This window comes from Serinus canaria, chromosome 8 (genome assembly GCF_022539315.1).
Source record: "Serinus canaria isolate serCan28SL12 chromosome 8, serCan2020, whole genome shotgun sequence".
Lineage (NCBI taxonomy): Eukaryota > Metazoa > Chordata > Aves > Passeriformes > Fringillidae > Serinus > Serinus canaria.
Window position 1 is genome coordinate 18,614,920 of NC_066322.1, and position 25,428 is coordinate 18,640,347.

The window sequence follows — 25,428 nt, forward strand, 5'->3', positions numbered from 1 at the left end:
ATGAGGTTATAAAATTTATCTCTTTTTTGTTTTTTATAGAGCTCTGCTGGGAAACACTCAACTCCCCAACTCCTGATGTTATTCAGTGTTTTGAGTGCCTTTGCTCTCTCTGCTGCTGTATCCAAATGGTCTATATGAACTTCTGAAGTGTTAGTTGACATCTAAACACAGATTATAATCTGTATTTTTCGATTACTTAATGTAAGAAAAAGAAATACCATTAAGTCAAATTGGCAGATGCTACTTGGCTGTTCTGTTGCATGTCTAGCTGGTATGTCACGTCTCTCATTAGTTTACCTCTGGTTTTAGTCATTAGTAGTTATCATTAGTTGTGTCAATGTTTTAGGCATCATTTTAAGAGAGCATATGGTACCCTACCTATAGGACATATTTTTATTTCCAATAGGGAATGCAATGAACACCTACATGAAATGATTGGTGTGACAAATGAATACTTAGGGAAATATTTGGTTATAAACCAAAGTGGACAAGGTGAAATAAATTGTTATATATGCAAACTGAGCACTGTGCCTGGAAATCATGGCATAAGTAAGGCTACTGTAAACTTCTGATAAGCAGTTCTCCATGGGACAGAAGAAAAGATACTGAAGTATTTCAGAGTATTTGTTTTAGTCTTTTGTAATGAAATGCGAATTCAATATGGAGATTGCAAAGCAAAAAAAAAAAAAAATTAAAAAAAATTCCACAGGACTGAATTTTTTGGGGTTAATAAAAGTTTATTTGTTAGAAAAATGAAACAGATCAGAGCAAAGACATTATGAACTCCATTCAAACAAACTGCAAATACCTAGAGCTCTGTAAAGAAGCCTATGAGGCACATGTACCCCAGATTGGGCTGATGAACTAAAATCCGCTGAAAGACTTTTTCCTTGGAAGGAGTAGAAAAATAATTAAATTCATAAAACTAATACCATCTTGGCTCCCTTTTTCAAGTATTTAGTTTAACCTGAGATACATCATGAATCTGAAAGGTTAATTTCATGAGTGCATCTTCAAGCAGGCACATCAGTGTGCTTGCTGAAATACCAGGGCCCGGTTTTGAGTTCAGCAGCAGGTCCACACCTTGCAGCAAACTCTTCTGGAGCTCTCAGAGCAACCTTCTGTGTTTGGTGTTAACAAAGCACATTCACCTAAAGCATACTTCTAATGAATGCTATCTATTGAACATGTGCCTGCTATTAAAATTACCATTGTCAGTAGCGCGCTTTTCTGTCACGGTTTACAACTGCAGTGGGTGGGAAAGGTTTCCATTGAGGTTGTCCTACCAACTTCCGCGGGGCCAGGATTTCAGCCGGGTTTGATGCGCAGCACTACCCTTTGCCAACCATGGGTAAATCTACCTGCAAATGACGCACGAAGCTATGCGATCTTCACAATTCGGTGGACAATTTATTTCTTCGGACAACAGTAATGTTCTGTTGGAGAGGTCCGTACCTTAATTCGAACCAGCCCTACTATTCTCTAATAAATTTGTGATGGGTTTCATACAAAACACTCGTGTCAGTGGCTGCGGAGATCCCCGCTCACGGTTTGGGCGGATCGTGGTTCGGGCCGCAGGGATTGAGGGCTGCGGGAGCCGCCCGCGGCCCGCGCCGCTGCCCCTCAGACGGCCGGGCCCCGACCCGAGCCCGCCCGACCGCTGCCGGCTCTCGCTGCAGCCGCGGCCCTGGGAACGGAGCGGGCGGGGCTCGGCTGCAGCCGGAGCCTTTGCGGGACGGGACCGCGGCTCCCGGAAGCACCGGGAGCCGAAGCGAGCCGAGCTGGGCCGGCGGTGAGCGGCGAGCGGGGCCGCCGGGCGGGCGCGCAGGTGGGAGCGGAGCCCGGCCGGGGCCGCCCTGCGCGGAGCGGTGCGGGGCTGTGCGTGAGGGGAGAGCCTGGGGGAGGGGGGAGACGTTTGGGGTTAGTGGAGGGGGCGGGAAGCAGGGCTGTCGGAGCAAGCTGGGGAGGGAAAGGGTGGGATTGGAGAGACGCCGAGAGAAATGTCTGGAAATGGAACGGTTTGGGCAAGAGGGAGGAGAGGATGAAGTTGAAGTTGCTGTGGGGGAGCGGCCGTGTGTGAAGTTGGGAAGGGGCACGGATCTGCCCAGAGCTGTGTCAGTGCTGCTGAGGTTGTGACTCCCTTGCTCGTGCTCTGCTCAGGAGATGCTCACTATGCATGATGTAGTGCTGCATGTAAAGTTCACGGAAATTCACATTTTACAAGTATTTGCATGGTTATCATAATTTTATACCAAGTTTTTGAGATGAGAAGTGCTCTAGTGGTACAGCACTTATGGATTAAGCAGAAACTCCGAGGATAGAGGGATAACAAATGTAATAATGGATATTATGGAATAAACTGAAAGATAAAAGATAAATATCAGAAGGTACCCAAAGTTGTTTCGTTTTATTAAATCCTATAAACTATGTTTTAAACCAGAGGGAGGAAGACTTGGATTCCAGATAAAATATTTTAAGGTAATGATTGGGTGAAGAAGACTAACATAGCTTTGAGCAAAAGAGGGGTGTGTTATTTGGGACATAAAGAATGTATGCAACAAACCTTTCCAAAACTCAGTGAGCGCCACGGTGGGAAGTTTTATTTTTCATGATTGGGATCTAAGACAACCTTTGCTTTTTAAAGACCATGTGTGCAGAACGACAAAGTGGGTCTTGGAATTAATATTAGGTGATGGACTGCTTTTCTTGAAATCTGTGGGGTTCCCTCTCTCCATAGGCACTGCACTTGACTTACCAGTGCACTCACCGTGTTGAGCTACAGGGTGAGCTTGAGGGAGGTGAGAGTTGCGTAGAAAGTGATTGACAATAATTTCTCCCTTTGGAAACTGTAGTTCGTTATTCCCTTGTACATTGTTAGGCATTGTGGTTGAAAATCACAGTTCTGGGCGACAAGAATCTGTTGGCTTGAGATGCATGATCTTCTGGTTGGTAGAAGTAGTATGTGTAGCAAAAATACTGGTTTGGGGAAAGACTGGTTCTAGTAAGTATAAATTTGCTTTCTTTAGAGCAATGTATTGTTAGGAGTAACTCTGCCTCCAACAATCCTACAGGCTACCTACGCAGCCTAATTTCTTATTCAGGTAATGCTGTTGTTTGCAACAATGAGAAAAAGGCAGAGATCATCTGTGCCAATTACCTGTGGAATTCAAGTCACGTGTCCCCTTAAGCCAGTTCCGGATTGGGCAGTGTTAAGGGAGCACAACACATACTTATCTTTGGGACAGGCTTGCTAGACACAGTCATTCCTCCCATACTGTTCTGGAATTTCTCTCTGCCTGGGCTTATTCTTCACCGGTTACTTCAGTCCCCACTGTATTCAAGCTGCTTGTGCTGGCTACGTGCCTTCGTTGGAGCTCAGGAGGCTGCACAGCTGGATCACATAAATGGAGGATGTCTCTAGACGGGAGGAGAGATTCTTAACATCTCTACTTCTCAGGATCCGGCATGATAATGTCAGATGGTTCTGAGTTAGGAGTTCAGGATTTTGCCCCTGGATTTCTGAACCTTGTCTTATATTTCTATCTCTTCGGTGCATTTCAGTTGTCTCATTTTATTTGTAATTACTAGCATGCTGCAGTGCCTACAGATTGATTTTCCCTGGAGGATCTAGTTTGTGTTATTCTACTCCAAGTAGGTCACCTTGACTGAGGTGTTTGACAGACTGTGTTGCCTGGAGCACCCAGACTTGATTTGTAATTCATAAATAGCATAAGTGTAAGCTGCAACTGAACCCCAGCTGAATTCAATGTTCAGTCTTTCAGCACCTTAAATCAAGCTCCTTCACTGGCTTGATACATCTGCAGGAACTTCATTCCAGCAGTCCTTTGGTTCATGGCATTGCACTCCTGTGTGCTTGAGGAGGGGTGGGCATTTGAACTAAAACTGAGAACTGAATGGCTCCTTGCTTGCAGAGTGTGAATGAGGCTGCTGGAATCTATCTGTACAGTGATCTATATAATGAGCACAGTGTATGTACTGTGTGAAAACGAGATGCAGTTCAGGCAGCTTGTGTCAAATTTCTGTGCTGGCAGGCAGAGTTTGGCTTAATGATTGTTATGTCAATATAAAACTATTGCACTGCTGGGCAGAGTTAAAGCCTTCATCTTACAAAAAAAAAAATGCTGGTCTTAACATTTAGTTCAATGAGGGCCTGAATTTCCAGAATGCAGAATATTTATACTCAATATGTGATTTGTATAATATTCATCAAACCAAATTTTCATCAGTCAAAAAAGTATGATCTCTGGATTCTTAGGTTTGGTGTAAAGGATAAGGGTGGTGGGCTTAAATAGCACTTAGCCACAGATCCCACATTTTAAGATTCACAATGCTTTACTCTTCCTGCCTGATACATAGATTGGAATGCTATTTTTTTCCCGCACAAAAGAAAGAAACAAACGGAAAACCTTTGGGAGCTCATAAAACAACTCACCCACGTTCCCTTTCTGCTCAGTTTTCTGTCACGTAAGAAAACATTGCCTGAGTCCCAAGGAATTTATAGCATTCTCTGAAATGAGACTTTAGTTAATAGTTAATATGGAATTGAATTCCCTTTGTTAAACTTGGCAGTGATGGAATTTCCTGGTTGAGTAATATAAATGGCCAGTGAATTACTGATACAGCCTCCACTATCTTTGGCAGAAGCCAAGGTTTTGGAGCAAAGTTGGTTGATCTTTAACAGTTACCATTTAATGTGTAACTGCTCTGAACCTCAGTGCACTTGCCAGTTTGGAAAACCATCTGTATGGTTTTAAAATGGCCAAGGGTTGTGGTTTGACCCCAGCTGGCACCTAGGCACCACATTGGCACTTGCTCACTCCCCCTGGTGCAATGGGGCAGACAATCTGAAAGGTAAAAGTGAAAAAACCTGTGAGTTGAGACATAGACAGTTTAATAGGTAAAGCAAAAAGCTGCACATGCAAGGAAAGCAAACCAAAGAATTCTTTTATCACATTCCATGGGACGGCAAGTGTTCAGCCATCTCCAGGAAAGCAAGGCTCCAGCATGTGGAACAGAGACATGGGAAAACAAACACATGTTCTGAACCTTACCCCTCCTTTCTTCTCCCAGCTTTATGTACTGAGCATGACTCCTTGTAGTCTGGGACATATCCCTGTGGTCTCTTGAGGTCAGCTTTCCTGGCTGTGCTCCACCCAACTTCTTGTGTGTTCCCAGCCTCCTCACTGGTGGGGTGGGAGGCAGAAAAGTATAATTCCTGCTCAACAATAGTGAAAATGCCCCTGTGTTATCAGCACTTTTCAGCACAAATCTCAAGCACATCTCCCTGCCAGCTACTGTGAAGAAAATGAACTCTACCCCAGCCAAAATCAGCTCACGAGATACCGTTGTGCCTAGGGAGCAAGATGACGTTGCAGGATCAAGGTCCTGCAGTGATCTGCTGTGTTCTGCTTGATCACCTTGCCTTTAAAATAGCATTTGAATGGAGTTATGTTTTTAGTTCTTTTCACTAGTTAAGATTTTTTTTTTTAATGTAAATTGAGAAATTGGAAATACTGCCTGAAGGAATCTTTCTATGAAAAAAAAAATCTATATTAAAAAAAAATCTTTGAGTTTCTGCTCAAAGAGTAAGGAACCGACTTTGCTAGAAGATTTGCTTTTAACCACACTTCTGAAGAATTGTATAAGCTCCAAGAGAAGCACAGTTTGGGGTTTTTTTCATAGTGTACTTAGTCCACTTTATAATGTCTCCAGCAAGAAAAATGAGTAACAAACTGGAAAAGAAAAGAAAGAGCAAGGTAAGTTTTAAAATTATGATATTTGCAGTGATTTAGTTGCAAAGTGCCAGGTATTTGGGGAGGAACAGCTGACAATTGTAGATAGCTTGTGGGAGGGAACAAATAAGAAACCTGTTCACAGTATGAGGAAAATGGAAAACATAGTAGTGACATTTTAAAGCAAGAAATACAAAATATTTAGGACATGCATTACTACAATTACGGTGACATGACATTTCATCTTCTGGTGGTGAGGGGAGAAAGAAATGTATTGTAAAATTTTAGCAGTCCAAATATGGCAGTTAAATTATTTGTGTGTATGTAAAATCTACTTCAGAAGGCAGTTCAGCAGCACTTGACTAGATTTGGAGAGGTCTATGCACCCTCTGTACCATGCAGGATATTTGTCATAAAATCACAGAATGGTTTGGGTTGGAAGGGACCTTAAAGATCATCTGTTTCTGACTCCCTGCCATGAGCAGGGACACCTTCCTTAGACCAGGTTGCTCAAAGCCCATCCGACCTGACCGTAAACACTTACAATAATGGAGTTTCTCCAGTTCTCTGGGCAGCCTGTTCCTGAATTAGCCCAGCCCATACCCAGGCCCTTGCACTTGGCCTTTCTGAACTTCATGAGGTTCCTTCCATTTATTTCTATACTTTAGGTATATGTTGTATTGTATACTACTTCTGATAAATACAAAACTATATTCACTCAGAAAAAAAAGAGAATATTTATGGAATATAACTTTCTCTGAGGAATGTAGTTGTGTTGCAGAAAATGGCATTACTTGTCTGTTATCCAGCACAGGGAAGTGGGCAATGTGTGTAGAAAGTAAGTAAAGCATAGAAAAAAATTTTATGAAGATAGGGTTTTCAGGTTCTTTGAGTTATTTCTTACTCCACTTTCCAGCTGGAGTGGAGCTTTTCTTTTGTTGACAGCTTATTGTATTTGTATAGGTGTGGTCACAGCACTAGGTTCATATTTCACTGGAGAAATATGAGAACGCCATCCTGTTCCTTAAATCTCTTATCCTGACTTCAAAGCAAATGCTCAGCAAGTGTGTCCATGCATGTACCACTGGAATGACACAGAGGCAGACTCAATCAGTGTTTATGTTCCAGCAGATCCCATATGGAGAATTTGGTGTAGTAGCACAGAAAATTTAAACTTTGGCAGTTTTGAGGGGCTGGTTGTCTAGTTCTGTGTTGGCTTTGCATTTTAACTGATACAGAAATGCCTTTTCTTGGTTGAGCTATGTTAAACTGATTAGTCATTAAATGGAATAAGACCTAAGAAAAATAACTTCTGTAACTTGGCTTTTCTACTCTTAAAAACTGTCAGCAGTGAAAACATTTCACAGCTGGGCTGGAAGGAATTTAATTCATCTAATGACATCACTGTGAAGATTTGGAGCATTATACTAGTTAGTTTATTTTTCTTTTTTTAAATTAAACTTTACTTGTGACAGAGTATGGAGGAGTAAATAAATAGTTGCCAGTAGAGGTTATTTTTGTGAAATCTTTTGGTGAATTTAACTTACTTTTTTGTTTTGAGACTTGCTGGAATTTACTGTTAATTTTTTTCTTGTCTTTCACCTCCTTCTTCAGATAATGTCCGGTGCTTGGAGTTTTTCCTATAAGTTTCTCTGATACTCCCTGTAATTCTGATTTTGAGTCCTTCTACAAAGATTTTGAGTACTTCTACAAAGTTAAAAATCAGTTCATAAACTAATCCTTAATTTTGCATAGGATTTTGCAACAGTAGATACTTCTATAGCTGAAAACTTCAGAAGTTTATACCATTAGATCATTAAAAGACAAAATCTTAAGGTTAAGAAAAGTCCCATAATCTCTTTGCTCTGTAATAAATGCTGATTAGCATCAAGGAGTTTTGGTGTGCTGTTCATTAAGTCAAATTGATTGTGGCCTAATTTCATCTGTAAATATTAGTATTTACCAGTATTTGAGGAGGGAAGTGTAGAGATGAAAAAAAGTAAAATGTAAAATATTAAGTTTTAGCCTCTGTTGGAAGTATTACAAAGGGAGATGAAAATCTGCAAGTCAGAAATGTATTAATATTTGAATTAATATTATGAGCTGGAAATAGGTGATTTTCCACTTTAAAAAATCTGCTTCTTTTGAAGAGTTATTCTTCAGGCTTTGGACAGTATGGTACTTTGAGCTGAAAGTGTTACTTCCTGCATATGCTTTGCTTTGGTTTGTGTTCTGAAAACCTTTCCAGGGTCCTTCTCCTTTTTACTTTCAAGGAGAACAGCTCTTCACATAGAATCCAAATTTTATGCTTATGTGTGTACTGAATCCAAATGTTACGTGGCTATAAATGTGTATTAAGTGGTTTCCTGTATAGGGCTGCCTTCCTTGTGGCTGCAGGGTGTGTCCCTGGCACACCACAGAAATGACACAGAAGGAACTGGTTTTTTTTAATGTAGACTAACAGAAGAGAAAGTAACGAGCCCAGTCCCTGAGATGAGTTATTTAGTATTATAGTCAGGGAACTGCAGGTCCGTAGCACACCCCAGTGTAAGGCACAGTTCAAAAGACAGAGATCATGTCACCATTCAACTTCCAGTCTTTGAATCAGCAAACCTAAATCTGAGATTTCAAACAGATGAATCCTGTAGATTACCGAGTAAGCCCAGTAAGAAATCCGACTTGCAACTCTGTACAGGAAATGCAGTGGGAACTTTGCTCTCATTGTTGGTTTAAGACAGTCCAGGTGTGGGCTGTTACTGAAGGCAGCAGTTCATTTGTTCTGTGACTGCACAGGCTGTTGCTGTGAGGGTAACAGGAACTCATGGCTACAAGCTCTTAGATCTCTGATAGTCCTGTAAATCCTTAAATGTAAAGGTGCTGTGAGACTGCAGTTGAAGACAGCCCAGCCCTTTAAAGTTCAATATTTTGCTCCTTTTGTGGATTGTTCCCGGTTTGCAGAAGAGGTCTGTGAGCTGATAAGCAGGTCTTTTAGAAGAGAAGGGACCAGGAGAGGTGATGAGGTGTTCTGTGTGCTTAGGAGAGAGTGGTTGTATTATTGGTATGTGTACGTTTTAGAGCTCTAGTTCCTGCTTGGTGAACCAGCTTGTAAGTACAGCATGAAACTTCATGCACTTGCTGTCTACAAGCCTGTCTTGTTGACCACTGACAGGACAACTTATAAAAAATACCCTTATTTCAGCTATCATGCTGGACACATAGGTCCCATTCTATGTGCACTTTTGGAGTTCTGAAATGCATTAATGACTTCCTTGCATTAGCAGGAAATATTTCCTGCTGGTGGTGCCTTTTTGAGATATATTGTTTGGGGAAACTTCCCTTTTTCTACCATGACTTCTGAGGAAGAGAAGACAGAAGTTAATGATAATGATGTGGTATGGATTCTTTATGGCTTTGCTTATGGGCTTATCAAAGTGTTGTGCTTGTTGGTTTATTTTCATGCTGATTACTTTGGTACTTGCTCACTATCATTCTAGTGATTTACTTTTAAAATTACATTTTAAGCTGCTTCGTAAATAGATGGTTGTATTTTACAAAAAAATAATGTGAACATTATTTTTAATATTATTGCCTCTTTTGAAGGTTACAGAATTGATATCTGATGATTTTTAACATTTGTAATACCCTTTGTCATTTCACAGGCTGACAGAATGCAGAGATTTGGGTCAGAATCAAGAGGGATATGTGTATTCCCATTATCTCTATTTTGTTCAGAAGTATTTTGAAAACTAAAAACAAACAAACAAGCAAAAAACATACGGAATCTTAAAAACCTACAACTTCAAATTCTAACGACTTATTTATCTGTAGGTGTGCTTTCGTGAAATTCAGTGGGTTTTGTCTTAACAATATGTTGCTCTTTATTTCCAGTTTTTCAGGTCTGGATACTAAAAATGAGGTAGATGGGAACAGTGAAAGAAATTATTTGTTCAAGTTGGCTCACATAAATGTCAGTTTTCTGTAGTATCATAGGCAAGCCTTGTAGTGACATTCAGTTCTGTGTCTTCTCTCAGTAGGTTTTTTTTTCTTTACCTTTTTTCCTCTCTGTCTTTGTCTTGCTGGTACTTCTCCAGAAAGCATGATCTCTGAATGTACGTGTCACTTCTTCATCCCTTTGCAAGAACTGTTCTTTTTCTCCTACTTGTTCTCAGCTGTAGCAAATTTATTCATCAAAGTTGTTGTTCTTCAACTAACAGATTGTCTCAGTTTTGTTGTTTAGGATGCACAATTCCACAGTTAACACCCTCATGCAATGGATTATTTCACTAGAACCAGTGGAAAACAGCAAATCTTGAGTATTGTTGGCAGCTTTCTTCTCCTTCATGGTTTATATTTCTGTTGGATTCATGTTGCTCCCATGCACTTGCATCTTTAGCATTTGTTTCTTCAGAAGTTAAATGAGATTGTAGTTCATACAAAAGTATCTCCTATTAAGATTCCTTAATGAAACCTTGTGTGTTTCTTCCTTGATTTTGGCATCCTGGCATCTTTTTCTTCCTTGTTTGCTAGTATGCTTTTACAAATATTTTTACAAAGGCATGATTTTTGAGATTAATTTATTCTGTAGAATACAAGTGTGTACTTCTTATCTTTGTGGCTGTTGATAATTCACTCCTGTTTGAAGGTTACTGCAATGTCTTTTAAGTGTCAGTGTCGTACAGGTAATAATTTGACTTTGAATATTTGACTGGAGAAAATCTATAAATGCTTAGATACAAGATAAGGACAGATCAGAAATATTTGAAGAGTGTAGCTCTCCGAATGTCTACAAAACCAGCAGTGAAATGCATCTTGAGCTAGAGAAATGCATTTAGCAAGAAACTGCTTCAGTTCTAGCCACAAATACTTAGAGGTACCAGCACATCCTTGAGCAGTGTGGACAAAGCTGCATGGTTAATGAGTCAGAAGTTGTGTGCCTGCAGGTGTAAAACACAAGGACAGCTCTGCCATATGCATCCAATAAGTGGGCTGTGTCTTGACTTCTGAAATTGAGAACCACATGTATTGTCTTGGCTTGTTACTCCTCTTTTGCTTGTAAACATAGTTGTAAACTTCTAGTTATTGATATTGATTTGATTTAACTTAGACGTAAAAAATGGTTCTGTTTTTGAGTAAGTGGGCAATGAAGGGAGTAGAAGATAATCTTTTATAGAAAGCATTAGTTTCTATGAAAGTTCTTTATATGAAGCATAGCAAAAATTATGTGATAGTCTGAGTAGCAGCAAGCTTTTTTTAAATCTCCTTGTCGTATATTTTGCTTGCAAAATGAAAATTACTGTCTCTGTTAGTCTTCTGCAATAAGTTAATCCTTTAAACTGGTAACAAATTGCAAAGGAAACTGCACCAGTGTGGTGAAAGTTCCTGGTACAGATGAGGATGGTACAACTGTACTAATATGAAGTTTGTGGTAGTCAGTGCAGCCTGAGAAGACAGTTGCAATCACCTAGTCATCTATATTCAATGATTTTTTTTTCCGGGCAGTGTCACCGACATGTTTTATGAAAAATCCTTTCCTTAGGATTTTTCCCCTCCTGAGAAACTGAGAGGCCTCAGGAATAAACTGTAAACAATTCTTATCTGCTGCTGTGGAATGCAACAGGGGAATCTGTGATTGGCCTCGTCGGGCTGTTTCCAATTAAGAGCCAATTACAGTTCACCTGTCCGGCCGGTCTCCGTCTGGGAGAAGACCTTTGTTATTCATTCCTTTTCTATTCTTAACTTAGCCTTGTAGTGAAATCCTTTCCTCTATTCTTTTAGTATAGTTTTAATATATTATCTATCATATAATAATAAATCAAGCCTTCTGATACATGGAGTCAACTTTCTCGTCTCTTCCCTCATCCTGGGACCCCTGTGAACAATAAAACAGGGCAGGATAATCAGCAGGACAGGTTTAGTGCTGCCTCCCCTAAAGCTTCCTTATCCTATATCTTCCTCTCCAGCTCTGCTTTCCCACAACTCTCCTTTCCCTTCATTGCCAGGCATACCTCTCATTCTCATTTAAAGCAGCCTAACCCTCACCCTTCTTTTACTGGCATGGTGCCACCTGGTAAGGCAGAGACTGCAATCTGACAGCCTTGGGAGAGGTGGAAGAGTGGGAAGATCTCTTCAGTTTGGGAACAGCTCCCTGCAGCAGGAGTGCTGGGCATTCTGCTGTACCCCAGCAGAAAACACCTTCACCTTCAGAATACCTTCTGAGCCTTTACCTACATAAAGAAAACAGTGATTCCCAATATCTGCAATATTACCTTTGGGTTTATTTCTTTTTTTCTGTTTCAGAAAGGAAAAGGTCAAGAAATGTCTGCCAATTTAAAGTACCTTTCCTTGGGCATCCTGGTGTTTCAGACCACAAGTTTAGTGTTGACTATGCGCTATTCTCGGACACTGAAAGAAGAAGGACCTCGTTACTTATCCTCTACTGCAGTAGTTATTGCTGAACTTCTGAAGATTTTGGCCTGTGTTCTATTAGTCTACAAAGACAGTAGTATGTGTCAAATTTTGCACCAAGTAATTTTCCTAATCAATATGCTGTATTGTAGTGGCAACTGCAAGGCAGCCATGTGAGTACAGGCATACAACAAAGCATTTCCCTTCTCCTTGTGTAAGAAATATTCTTGGAAAGACAATAATCATACTGCATATTTGCTTAAGAAAATGGATACTGTGGAGGGCAGAAATGAATTTTATGCTAACGTCTCAAAGTTTGTGTTTGCTCAGGCATTTTAAGAAATCTGTATGTAGAAGTAGGAAAAAATGAAAAGATTTAAGTGTGTCCAAAGGATGAATGATAATTTAGAAACCAGTGATAAACAGCAGATGCAGAAGGGAAGAATCATAGTGTAAAGCTAAAAAAAAAAAAAGAAAACTATATTCACATTTACTCTAGTTCTTATTTTGCATATTTAAAACTGAATTTATCTGGTTTCTGATTTTTAACAGCTTAAAAATGTTAAAAAATGTTATTGTCTATTCATAAATATTGATGACTCCGTAGGATTCTAAATTTGCACTTTTTAGGTGGTACTCTATGATATACTATCTTAAATTATTGATACAGTTCCAATAAGTTTAACCTAAAGTATTTTGAATAATTGTTTTCATTCTGATATTCCAGGCTGCAGGAAGACGCAGCCATATTTCCAAAAGGAAATATCCAAGGCCTGTGAAAGTTAAACAAACATAGATAGTATTTCCAGGTCTTGGTGTAGTGATAGCTATAAAAAGGGGCAACAGTTTAAGAACAGAACATTGCTGTTTCTCTTTTTTCCACTCCTTTCCTTTTAGTGAATGTCGATTTCTTTTACTGTTTCTTTGGGTAGAATGCAATTTACGGACTCTGAACAGAGTGCTACGTGATGAAATCCTTAACAAACCCATGGAAACCCTTAAACTTGCTATTCCTTCAGGAATTTACACTCTTCAGAACAACTTGCTATATGTAGCATTGTCAAACCTAGATGCAGCCACATACCAGGTATTGCATATTTGGAATTCTCTGTAAGTTTCAAAAAAAAAAAAAAAACAACCCATGAATTGTGGTATAGTAGTAATAACTGTTCCTGGTTCTTCTAGGTTACATATCAACTGAAAATTCTCACCACAGCATTGTTTTCTGTGTCCATGTTGAGCAAGAAACTGGGTGTATACCAGTGGCTGTCACTAGTAATATTGATGACAGGAGTGGCATTTGTGCAGGTAAATATTAGCAGGTGATCTGTGGGGTTTTAATGTGTTTATTCAAGAAACATGGATTTCTACTACTGATTATCCAGCTTTCTGATTCTACCAGCTGCACACGAGCACCAGAGTATAGTCAGGAGCTACGAATCACAACTGGCCAGGTCTGGAGGACACCAGAAATGGTTCAAAGGCAGAAGATAACACCTCTTTTGCAACACAGTGCTCTACTATAGAATTTGACAGGGCCTCTGGAGCAACGTGCAAGTAATAATGATAGCAATTTTATTAGCACATTTCTTCAGGCATTAGGAATTCAGAGATCTTCTCTGCCAGTACAGGCTGTGTTCACTTTGTCATATGGATTCAGCATGGCAAATTTACTTTGGGCTAATTTCAAAAACCTAAATTGGCCTCAGTTCTCAATAGTGCAGGTATCAGAGTTATCAGAGGGCAGGATCATAGGACAAGAGACTATTTTAAGAATTTTTAGCAGATTTTAGTAAACCTGGAAATCTTTATTTTAAAATTTAAGGATTTGGTAAAAGATATGGTGATTAAATTCAATAATTAAAAATGAGAACAAAATACTCTGACAGCATTTAACAGACACCTCAGAAAGTTTTTGTCCATGGCATTGCATTTTATTCAGTCAGCCTTAGACACATTGCAAGATTTAACTGTTCTGCACAATCATCAAAGAGGGGGACGTGAAAGAGACAATTCATCCTACCTTAAAGACAGCTGGTGTAAGTAGTTTTCTAACTGTGCTTATATTTGTAAGGTAAACAACTGTTGGGTGACACCAGTTGGTGGCAGAGAATGACCATGATAAGTCACACTGGGATTCAAAAGCAGTTCTTGCTTATAAAATATAAATCCTGCAGCTGTTTAAATTCACGAGTATTCTCCCAGTTCAGGCACAATTTTACTCCTTACAAAGACATAGGAAAATAATTGTAGCCTTGTAGCTTTGCAGTCCTTTAAAAGTATTTATGGTGCAAAATACACAACTTTTCCAGTATGTGATTGTTTGTATTTAGTAGCTGTTACTGTTGGTGGAAAAAAAATTTGCATTTTGTAGATGCTCGTGACTTGATTTCCATGAATTTTGTGTAATTGTTTTTACATCCAGTGGCCTTCAGACTCTCAAGCAACACCTGCTAAGGAGCACTCAGCAGGATCACAGTTTGTAGGCCTGATTGCAGTTCTCATAGCGTGCTTTTCTAGTGGATTTGCTGGAGTTTATTTTGAGAAAATTTTAAAGGAAACTAAGCAGTCTGTGTGGATCAGAAACATTCAGCTAGGTAAGTTTAATCATCTGTTAGAGATATTGCTTTCTGAAGCATTAAGACAATTGTACAAAATAAATGTATAAATAAAAAATACCACCAACATTTTAGTATACTGCATATATATTATTTTAAAACCAAAAGTCAAAGTCTGCTAGAGGGACTTATAGCAATTACTTTCTGATTTCAGTCTAGTTCTTGATTTACTTTGTTAATAGAGTAACTGTACATTTGTGCAGAAGCTGTTAATTGAAGGTTTTCTTACTCTATTGTAGAGAATAAAGAAATACTGAAACAAAATTCATTTCCAAGTCAGTATTTTGAGATGTTTTAAAATCAACGTTTTTTTTTTTCTCTTGTGCCTGGGTAGGCAGCTTTTTGTATTAAAAGTGCAAGCTATAAAATCTGCTTTGTTTGTGAACAAAGTGGAGGTAATTATTTACTGTTATTTCAATACCAAAGGTCAGTTTCTTTTGTGTACATAATCACTGAGGAGAGTTCATCTTAACTATTTGTACAGCTGTACGTACAGTGCACCTATCAGTGTGCATCACTTTATATTAACATCACCTATGTTAACATATATTAACTGCTCTAGTCTTCACCTGTAGGCAAAAACTATTCATGGCATATTTGAATGAGTGCACTGAGCAGAATTTGACCTTCCCAGCACCTTGGATGGACTAGGGATGAAATCCATAGTGTAAAGTTAAGTCATGAGATGATTTAGTGGATCAGAGCTGTGTGGTGAGTGTGGTAGAATGTAGGGCAGTACTATAAGAACAGGAGATGGTGTGGCTTCTCTTGTAATTAGTTAGTTGTTCAATAAGCCATCTTTTTTTTCCTTTATTTTTCTACTACAGTATTTTAATTATAAATGGTTTCAGTTAAAAAAGCAGAAGTTAATTTTTAATACATTAAAACATTTTTATGTGACCATAAGTGTTTTGAAACCTGAGTATAGTGGAAGGAATCAAAACCTCTCCTTACTATCTGCTTGTATTTATGGAAACAGTGTCTTTTCAAACTAAGTTTCCTGAACAGAGTAGGGAATACATCAGGAAATGTTATATTAGGGAATTTTGGGGGCAGAGAAGGGTTGCTAGCTGGGGGTTGGTCCAGGATTTAAGATTGGTGTTTTGGGTGGAACTGCAATAGATAATTCATTGCTAAGGAAAGCTGATTATTATTGTTACTCTAGTTTCAATGCTGAAAGTGCTTTCATGGGCAATGGATATCTGAAATAATTTCCAGGAAGAATTCATAATTGTTGAAAAATCAATAATCTCTTGTAAAACACTGTACATTGTTTTCCACAGCTCACAGAGGTATGTACACTTAGTTTGATAGTTGGCCTGGCTGTATATTGAATGTTCCAATAGTTCTTTGTGAAACAAGGAGATCACAACAGACTGTGTCTGAATGCTGACTCTTCAAGGTTATGAATGACTAGGACAGTGATATATGAAGACATAAATGGCTGATTATAGTGAGAATCAGATGACCTGAGTTTTGTATTTACTTTTGTAGTGAGCTTAATATGCCTCAATAGGAAGTTCAGTAGAATGTTTATTATTGAGGTTGTTCTCAGTACAAAAATAATGTTGTCATATTTCATTAAGGTTTTAGAAACTATTTAAATACATAAATGCAGTTAAACAATACATATTAAATACATATAAAAATAAACACAGCTTTTACAGTACAGCTTTCACAAAATATGTACAATGTGAAATCACATTTTCAAAAATGCATTGGTGGCTTCTTTCTGCAAGTGCAAGGTAGTGGGCCACTTCAGACACTGTATTATTCAGGAGCAAGGCATTCATAAGCAAGAGCTCTGAAATAGAGCTTTTCTTAAAACACAAACAAAAAACCTGTATGTCCAACTAGGTTTTTGTTTTCATATCCATAGAGAATTATTAAAACTGTAGAAAATAATGGAAAAATAAATTCGAATTGTTTTAAAAAGCAGTTTTTAATGCACACCAATACCATAATAAGGATGTATGAATTGGTTATTGTATTTCTTTAACTTAGCAGATCAACTGGAAAATACAAGTAAATGGTTTAATCTGAATGATAACTACATTTTTCATTCTGCCTACAAAAAGAATTATTTCTTGTCAAACAGAAGGTGTTATTTTGTTCAAAACAATTCTGGTTTTTTCATATGCTGAGAAATGGGATGAAAATCACCTTTTCACAGAGAAGGAGTAGAAAAAAGTGTTGCTCCTTTCCTGCTCAGGACTAGAGCAGACATCAGTCACAGAATAGCTGCTTACATGCTTGAGAAATTAGGAAAAGCTTCTCATTTGATAGAAGAACAATGGACTCACCAAATTAAAAACTCCACAGTCTCACTTAAGATTCAGCTTTTGACATTAAGTCTCTACTAGTAAAAATTCATTGTGTTTGACACTGGCTCAGGAGAATCCCATTTCAAAGATCCTTGTCCAAATTGGCAAACTGCTTATTGCTGCTCCTGCTGTGCCAGAGACCTTCTCTTCCACTGAGTGTTTTCCCTGTTTTTCTCTCCAGGTTATAGGGTGACTTCAGCCTTCAGTCATGACTAGTTTCAGGAAAACTGAAATTGCCTTTAATTGAATTTTGCTATATGCCATAAACAAAAATCACTCCATCCCAGTAGAAAGCAATGGAAGATAAGTATATAAGGATATCTTAATGGAAACAATCAAAACTTGTTTCAGGTGTGGAGAATAGCTTTTAAAAGAGACCAGCAAACTGATTGCATTTGCATTTGATGGTATTGCAAGTGACAGTCCAAATTTAAAATCAGAAATGCATGAGCAGCCTTTAAGGACAATGAACCCATTTGCATGTTTTCCACCTGAAGCTTTTAAACCAATCTTGTACTTTCAGGATTTTTTGGTAGCATATTTGGACTGATGGGTGTTTACATTTATGATGGAGAACAACTGTCAAAGAATGGATTTTTTCAAGGATACAATAAACTTACTTGGGTGGTGGTTGTTCTACAGGTGAGACCTTGTGTTGCATGTTTCTGTGAAGGCACTGAGATTTACTCTTCTATAAATAACTGGGGAAACTAATGGGTGTAATTGAAGGTGCTGAGAATTCTATAGTTGAAAGTCTGATCTATGATTGTTATCATACTCTAAATTAAAATCTGGAAAATATATAGGAAGTATGTGATTAAGTATTATGCAAATTAAAAGCATGTAAGCATTATTTATTTTATGATGTTTAAAATTATCTCTATGCCCTTCCTCATGTGGCTAAGAATGTACAGTATGAGCATTTCCACTCATTTAATTGTGCTAATGTGATCAACAATTTCTATAATGGGGAAAGAACTACTCCTCCAATATTAATTTTCAACAGTATGTATTCCTAATATAACATAAATGTATTGCTCCTCAGCATAGACAAAAGCTTTTCTTTAAGTAGGTGCATGGTGTCAAAACAGATGCTCTCAGTCAAATTATCAGTTTTGAATCCAAACCTCGCTATTTTTCCAGGCACTTGGAGGGCTGGTGATTGCTGCTGTTATAAAATATGCGGACAACATTTTAAAGGGATTTGCAACTTCTCTCTCCATTATACTGTCAACATTAATCTCCTATTTCTGGCTGCAAGATTTTGTCCCTACAAGGTAAGAATTATTTTCCACGTATACTAAAAAAAAATAGTTGAAAACTTTCTGCTTACCAGATATAACTGCGAAAATAAATAAAAATCAAATCCCATCCAAGCCGCACTTTGCGAACGTCTAGGTCCAGCTTGCACATCAAAGTTAGCCTCATCCCGTAGCTAACAGTGAGTTTCTCAGGCGGTTGAGGAGCCGCTGGCTCGGGATCCCGCGGCGGCCGCGCTCCCTGCGGCTGCTGCCGCTGTCCGGGCCGGGCGCGCCCCCTGCGGCCCCGCGCGGGCACCGCACCCTGGCGCTGCGGGGCCCGGGACCAGGGGCTGCCGCTGCTCCGTGTCCCGCACTGCGGGGCGGCACAGGGACATCGCCTCTGTGCTGCCTTTCAACGCCCGCACCACAGGCACTAACACAGGTGACTGCAATCACGCGCCCATGGGAGTGATGCCGCAGTGCTGAGTTGCCCAAGGGGCATTCAGAAGCCCAAAGGCAGAGCTGTTAATAAAGGCAATGCCACATTTAGTAGTGAGAACAGCTGAGAAAGAAAAAGAAGTGCTAGCTCCGTTCTTCTAGGCTCCGTACAGTGTCCTGATGCTTTGGGGATCAGACTGTGGTGGCTCTGTGTGCCACGGGTTTTGTACATGGGTAGGTTGAGAACACCACTTGTCTTGGTAGTGCATGTTCCTGTATGGAGTGTAGAATTAATAATCCTACTTCCAGGTGATGGACTAGGATTTTACTTATGACTGACCAACACTCCTTGCATATGTTACATGTAGTCATAACAAAAATATTTTGAATAATATTTACGAATTTTGTATCTGGTACAGACATCTTTTTATCTAAAAAGATATATTTGCAATACTGTGGTCCCTTCTATCCCTACCTATTCTGTGATTCTGCATGATCAGGGTTTAAGCATTCAGAAAAGGAACTGGAATAGCTGTTTATTCTTAAAAGTGGAAGACATTGAACTTCAATTATAAGTAGATTATATTTGTCCCATTAAAACAAATGTAGAAAGTGTTTTAAGAATTTCTGTGTGCTCAAATGGAAAATTAATAAGTAACTTAACAGCTTCTGCAAACATGATGAAAATTAAATACACCCACGTAGCAGTATGTAGAACTTGAAGTGATCCCATTTAATAGAACTTCACTAACTTGAGTTAATCAAACTTAATCTTTAGTACCTTGCTTATGCTAACAATGCATTTGGACTAAAACTGTGTAATTGTTTCTGTCACATCAACAAACAGTTTTGATAGGAGTAATAGATGTAAAGTACTTAAGTGCTTTCATGTGTTGCAAGGGGCCATGTCCCAAAATAGGCTAAATGTATTCTCTGAAGGATTATCATATCATGTGCCACAGTTTTTTTAGCATTTGGTTCAGAAGATGAAATTGTTGATGTTTTCATGTCTGTGAGGAGATTCTTTTCTAAAATGTGTACTGATTGTCTGCTGGCTTTGGTTATTTTGTATCAGACTTTAACTATCAAAACAGCTTGAAAGACCAAAATGTCACAATAGAAAAGATGCCCTTATTGTCTTGTCTGAGACAGATCTTTCTGTATCTGACAAAAAATAGATTATACTGACTTGCAAACTTGTTCTTGGACAGCAGTAATTTGTTTTGACATAAGCTTTGGACTTCAAAGCAAACACAGCTCCAACAACATGATGTATGTAGTATAAGAATGGGTGGGTAACCACAGAAGCTGCTTTTCTTCAGCTCCTGATTCCATTTTGCACACATCTCACATCTTTAGGTAAAAGTTTAAGAAAAAAAGGATTGACCTGATTGCTTTTGGAAATTTCATGGAAGTGTAATTTTAATTTTCAGAATATGTTAGTATAATGATGCATTAATTTGTAGTTACAAGTTTCTTACCTCAACAGCTTTCTGCATTCCTCTGAAATAGATACATACAAATTATTTTGCTTTTTATCAATTGGACAAATATAATTTATCTTTCTGTTTTCCTCATGGAAAAATGTCCTTTCTTTTGATTGTATTACATAAATAAATTTGCATCAACTAAAACAAACTTTTTTTCTCATTCCTATTCTATTCAGTGTCTTTTTCCTCGGAGCCATCCTTGTAATAGCAGCTACTTTTCTATATGGTTATGATCCCAAACCTGCAGGAAATCCCATTAAGGCATAGCAGACTTCCTCATCAACCTGCTTCTCGAGTTCATGCACTGGGGGCCTTGCTAGCACTGGCATGTGGGAAGTGTCACTGTGCACTGCAAGGGAAGGATGACTGCCCTGCATATATTGAAGAAATGCTGAAGAGTAGTTCTGAACAGCCACAGGGGCTACAGGTGGTGGGTCATGCTGTCTGCAACCGATGGGGGGGGGAAGTGTCAGGGGAATGCCCAGTGCAACTTGCTAATAAAAACTTGAAAGGAACCAAAAGTTTCCAAGAAACTACAATTAGGAATGTTTACAGCTTTGACTGAGATTGCATCAAAATAATTACTGTATTGACTGCTGCAGAAATATGTCCTATGCACTCTTTGAAAGAGCACATGACAACATTGTCAGATTGTATGTTTTTTGCTATTCAATTCTATTTAATCTTAGTAAATATGTTTTTAACTGTTTGTCTATTTACGTGAAATGAGCAGAAAGTCATAGTTCTAAAGTGATGGTTCTAATTAGATACTCCTTATTAAAACTGAAAATTGAAGTATGATTGAAAGACACTTTCACAATATCAAAATATTTTTATATTTTTTGAAGGCTGCTTTAATAACAGAAATCTGTTATTAAATGATAATATTATAATTCTGTTGCTTCTATAAAACTGTTGTAAGAATGTTAACATTCTCACTGAAGTACAAAGGGAGGAATACTCCAGCCTTCATCAGCCTGTAGTGTTGGAGCAGATGGAATAACTCTGGGAACACGGGCTGGAGGTTACTGCGCTAACCTGGCAGCAGCAGAAAGCTTGTGATGGCTGCTTGCTCAGATGTGTTGTTCATTCTATTTTTTTTTTTACTGATTAGAAATCAACTTTTTGGTGGAACCTTAAATGTAGTTTTTGTGCTTTAAATAGCCTCTAAAGATTTTTTTAAACCATGATTTCAAAAAACCAAGAGCTTCTAATAAGCATTTTCAAGGCATTATCATTGTCTGTAACAGCTCCATTTGGAGATATTATGGTATGGCGTCTGTATACTGTACTGTACTTTATTACAGAAGTGTTTTTTAAACAAGTGTTGTTTACTCATGAACTCTTCAAGGCTTTTTCTGTATATTTCTATGTAATGGCTTAATTAGAATTTTGGTGGGGTTTTTTAAATTATTATTATTTTGTTCTGAGAGTCCTTGAGCCAACAGACCAAAATGGCTTCTCTGGACCTATTTGTTCTAGTAGTGGAATTACTTTAATAGGAAATGTAATTAAAAAGCAATTAATTGTGCAATAGGTAAATATAAAAGCATGCTGTTATTCTGTTTAAAACAAACAAAAAAAAATCGCAAAGAAATCTTGCTGCAATTAGATCAATTGGACTGTTATGAACACTTCACTTGAAGTATTTGCATATAGTCAGAAACACTAAAAAAATCTGGAACTAATAAACAAAAGAAACTGTATTAAAAATCATTGTTTTCAGGTTCACAATGGATGTTAATGTTGGGTGACTTGTGTGACACCTGTGATGGTGCATTTATATAAAAGCATATTAGGAGTCCCTTACCAGAAGAATGGCAAGAGGTAAAAATGTCTTTATTCCTTTGTTCCCTGCCACCACCCCCTCCATGCTCTTTATCACATCTGTCTTGTACTAAAGAAAATGTGTAATAGAAAGGTGTTTTAAAATGTTTACCAAGGTACCTCATATGATTGACAAGGAGATTCTGTAGGAGTGCTCTGAGATTTCTTAGTGAAGTATTGTAAATGGGAAAGGAAGAATTCCACTTATGTCAGTCAAGTAAAAATAGTTTCTTTCTTCTGTTGGCAATTACATGTTTTATCAATATTTTCTTTGTTTGTCTTATCAGAGCAAGACATTAAAGAAATATCAGAGCTCTGCCTACGGCTTGTTAAGCTTTGTGAACTGTGAATCTGTCCCAGCGTGTTGTAACTGCAGTAGCTTTGCTACTTGGTGGTCAAAAGTATCTAAATGGGCATTCTATGTTAATATTAAATCTTTTACATGTAACATTCAATGTGGCACAATCTGAAAAGTCACATTGAGCCATTTCCCCTGCAGTGCAGCCTGAGGTAAGATGTGTGCGTAGAGCAGCGGCTGACAGCGGTGCCAGGTACAGCACGGGACCTGCACGGCTCTGAAATGAGGTGGGAAATGGTGGTAGTAGTCTCTCAACTGGAGTTTGGCCCTACACAGTAATACTTTTGATTTCATGAATCACAGTAGTGGGAATGTTCAAGTGATATAATCAGTTACTTTCTTAAGAAAAGTCTCCAAAAAACATTAAAAGCAGATTGAGAACACTTTAAAGCTGGTTATACAGGAAGAGACCAAAAAAACCAAAAAATTACCACGTGGCTGGAACTCTGTGACATGTAGCCTGGTTTTAATATTTCAGGTGCACCTGTCAATATTTGCCAGGATGTTTAAAGGAAAGACCAGGTGTATGTCTGATCTTTGCTTTGGAATAGGATGCCATGCAGCTTTGGAAAACTGCCTGCTGTAGTAAGGAACAGTAGCTCCTTTCTGTAAAGGAACAGAAACTCCTGACTGTAAATCAATGACTTCCATGCTTTTGCTTGACAGCCCAATTCTGTTTTCCAGCAGAAGGATAGATCTTGTCTCAGACTTGTTGCTGGAAAGGAAAGATGAATTTGCATTTTTATCTGTGTTTCCTCACAGAGAGGAAAGGCTCTTCTCTCTGAGACAAGGGAAGGCAGCACATGTTTTGTGGGAACAGAAAGGATTTGAGGAGGCTTATTGGTTTCTGTAACCTTTGCATTGGGGAGCATGTGCACATTTTCTCACTGAGATACTTTTGTATTTGGATTTTTTTTTTTTTAAGTAGTTTGAAGTCTATAACTCATTAACTAACCAAAGAGGAATAGCTAGCACAGAGTTTTGGGAGGTAGTGGATAATGTGCTTTGAGTTTGCACTAAAAGCAAATGCTGTAGGAGTCTAACTTCCCAAATAAACTTGTCTTTCTGAACTTGTCTTTACTGACTTTTAGACAATGGTTTTATTAGTTTAGTTGTATATTTAAGAGGCTAACCTATACTTAGCAGAATTTTGTTTAAATATTTATAAAGTTATAGAAGGTATAGCTAGGTATTTATTTTCAATAACTTGAATCATGTGATTTTTCTTTCTAGACTTACACATTGGGTGTATTAGTATTTATTAAATACCTGGATATTTGGTAGTTTTATTTCAGAATCTCTGGGATATGTGGTAAATGGTCAAATAACGATAAACTTAGGACTATTTTCAAAGCAAAATAGATCAGTTCAGTGGCATAAAATCTTTGAGTCTAATAAAGTAAGATAAACTTATCTTTCAACATTTGATTTCTCAGCAATCCACAAGTGCCCAAAAATGTATTTTCTCAAAGAATTCAGGTAATTGTATAGTTTTATTCAACTTCATTGTTTTGGACAAACTTAAGAAAACCTCCCTTTTTATTTGTTTCAGTAAAGGGTAGATTAATGTTCTAGATTAAACTATAGTGTAAAACCTTTGTTTTTTTACTACTAATGTTTTAGTAACTATTGTTTTATTTTTCCTCAAAAAGACAAAACAATCTCATTTTCCTTATTTCATGTGCAAACAGGCCTCTCACAGACACTTAGTAGTACATAATTCTTTTGTGTGTGTTTCTAACTTATTTTTGTGGCTGTAATTCAAAATACTGTAATAGATTTTGTTCTCTTTTTTTTTAATTGATAAATGAAATATTGCATTTCTTCTGGTTTTTGTTGTCAGTAACTTTCATATTTGAATGTATTTCCTGATCAGCCCTGCATGTTCTGTTGTATTTAAGCAATTGTCATTTTCCAAATTTGAATTTGTTGCTTGTTTTTCTCCTGCTGACAGTGTTTCTTTCTGGAAATTGTGTTGAGGAGGATTATTCATTCCTTTCATATCTGAAATCTATGTTTGTGAGAATGAGTTACTAAAAAACAGGGGGTTTGTGTGTATTAGAAAGATAACAGTTATGTATAACATGGTATTATACCATATATGTGTAATGTGTCATGCCCTAAGATGGTGCATTACTGTGAGAAAGTCCAAATAGTGTTTCCTTGCCTTTGTTTATTTGTTCTTTTCATTTTTAATGCTGATTATTTTCCACAGGAAGAGAGTCTTGCTCTTTCCAGGTAAGCTCATTGTATGTTTTTAGGTATCTAGACTTAAAACATTTTACTAAAGAAAAATTTGGGGCAAGATGCAACAAAATATGTGGAATTGATTAGATCATATCTTCTGCTTCAGTTACTGTCCAAAGTTCTGTTCAGTTGAATTCTTAGCTTTTTATAAGTATTTCTCAGCTGAACTTACAACTCTCTAGAACAAAAAATAGTGTCCTGACTTGCCATTCAGTGCTTGTTCTTGTTCTTGAATGTCTGCTGCACATTTGCATCCAAGAGCAGACGTGGCACATTAACTTGTCTGCAATCTCCTGTCATCATTCTGACTGTAATTAGCCATATTCATTTAATTAGTGATTTATAGCTCAGTAAGAATTGCTTATATGCTAAGCATATGTTTGTATTTGCTGCCATCAGTATGATTTTTTTAGATTTTTTTAAACTTTGTCCTTATTGTCAATATATGAGCCCAAATATATTATTCAAACATTGTAGCAAAAATTTTAAAGTAGTCTTAGTTTTTTATATGTTGATATTTGTGTGTGATTACACTGAACACAGTTCTAATATATGGTGTTTCCAGGCAGTTTGGAAAAGATTTTTTTTTTTGGTCTAACAGTGCTGAACACTGGAATGCATCTTACATGACCTAACATGGTCCTTCTTTTAATCCATGTTGAGGTAAAATACTGTGGTTTTTTTTTCTTCTATATGAGTAGATAATGCCACGGTAGTAACAAACTGG

At 37.9% G+C, this 25,428-nt stretch overlaps 2 protein-coding genes across 53 annotated transcripts in view; both read left to right on the forward strand.

Moving 5' to 3' along the window:
• The window catches only part of LOC108961771 (hornerin-like), a 48,312-nt gene extending 46,799 nt beyond the window's left edge, over window positions 1-1,513 (forward strand). For all 50 annotated transcript variants that reach the window (XM_050977616.1, XM_050977627.1, XM_050977626.1 and 47 more), the window contains one exon: window positions 40-1,513. In XM_050977616.1, the coding sequence (XP_050833573.1) occupies window positions 40-138 (99 nt within the window). In that variant the 3' untranslated portion in view covers window positions 139-1,513. The remainder of the gene's footprint in view (window positions 1-39) is intronic.
• Window positions 1,514-1,746: 233 nt separating this feature from the next.
• SLC35A3 (solute carrier family 35 member A3) lies at window positions 1,747-25,170 on the forward strand. 3 transcript variants are annotated; one of them, XM_009088507.4, is made up of 8 exons: window positions 1,747-1,828; window positions 12,051-12,255; window positions 13,091-13,245; window positions 13,344-13,466; window positions 14,584-14,755; window positions 17,624-17,742; window positions 18,244-18,377; window positions 20,446-25,170. In XM_009088507.4, the coding sequence occupies exons 2-8, from the start codon at window positions 12,069-12,071 to the stop codon at window positions 20,534-20,536; spliced, it is 981 nt and encodes a 326-aa protein (XP_009086755.1). In that variant the 5' UTR covers window positions 1,747-1,828; window positions 12,051-12,068; the 3' UTR covers window positions 20,537-25,170. The 3 variants fall into 3 exon arrangements, with proteins under 3 accessions (XP_009086755.1, XP_030082335.1, XP_018767680.1); XM_030226475.2 differs by having other exon boundaries at window positions 1,757-1,792; XM_018912135.3 differs by lacking the exon at window positions 1,747-1,828 and adding an exon at window positions 5,343-5,777.
• Window positions 25,171-25,428: the final 258 nt, after the last annotated feature.

What these genes read in the sequence shown, in the direction of transcription:
- SLC35A3 (XM_018912135.3), top strand. Translation starts at nt 5,724, where the DNA reads ATGTCTCCAGCAAGAAAAATGAGTAACAAACTGGAAAAGAAAAGAAAG. An exon ending in ATTAGTCTACAAAGACAGTA is followed by an intron (nt 12,256 to 13,090) that starts GTATGTGTCAAA and finishes TTCTTTGGGTAG; the next exon opens with AATGCAATTTACGGACTCTG. An exon ending in GATCAGAAACATTCAGCTAG is followed by an intron (nt 14,756 to 17,623) that starts GTAAGTTTAATC and finishes TTGTACTTTCAG; the next exon opens with GATTTTTTGGTAGCATATTT.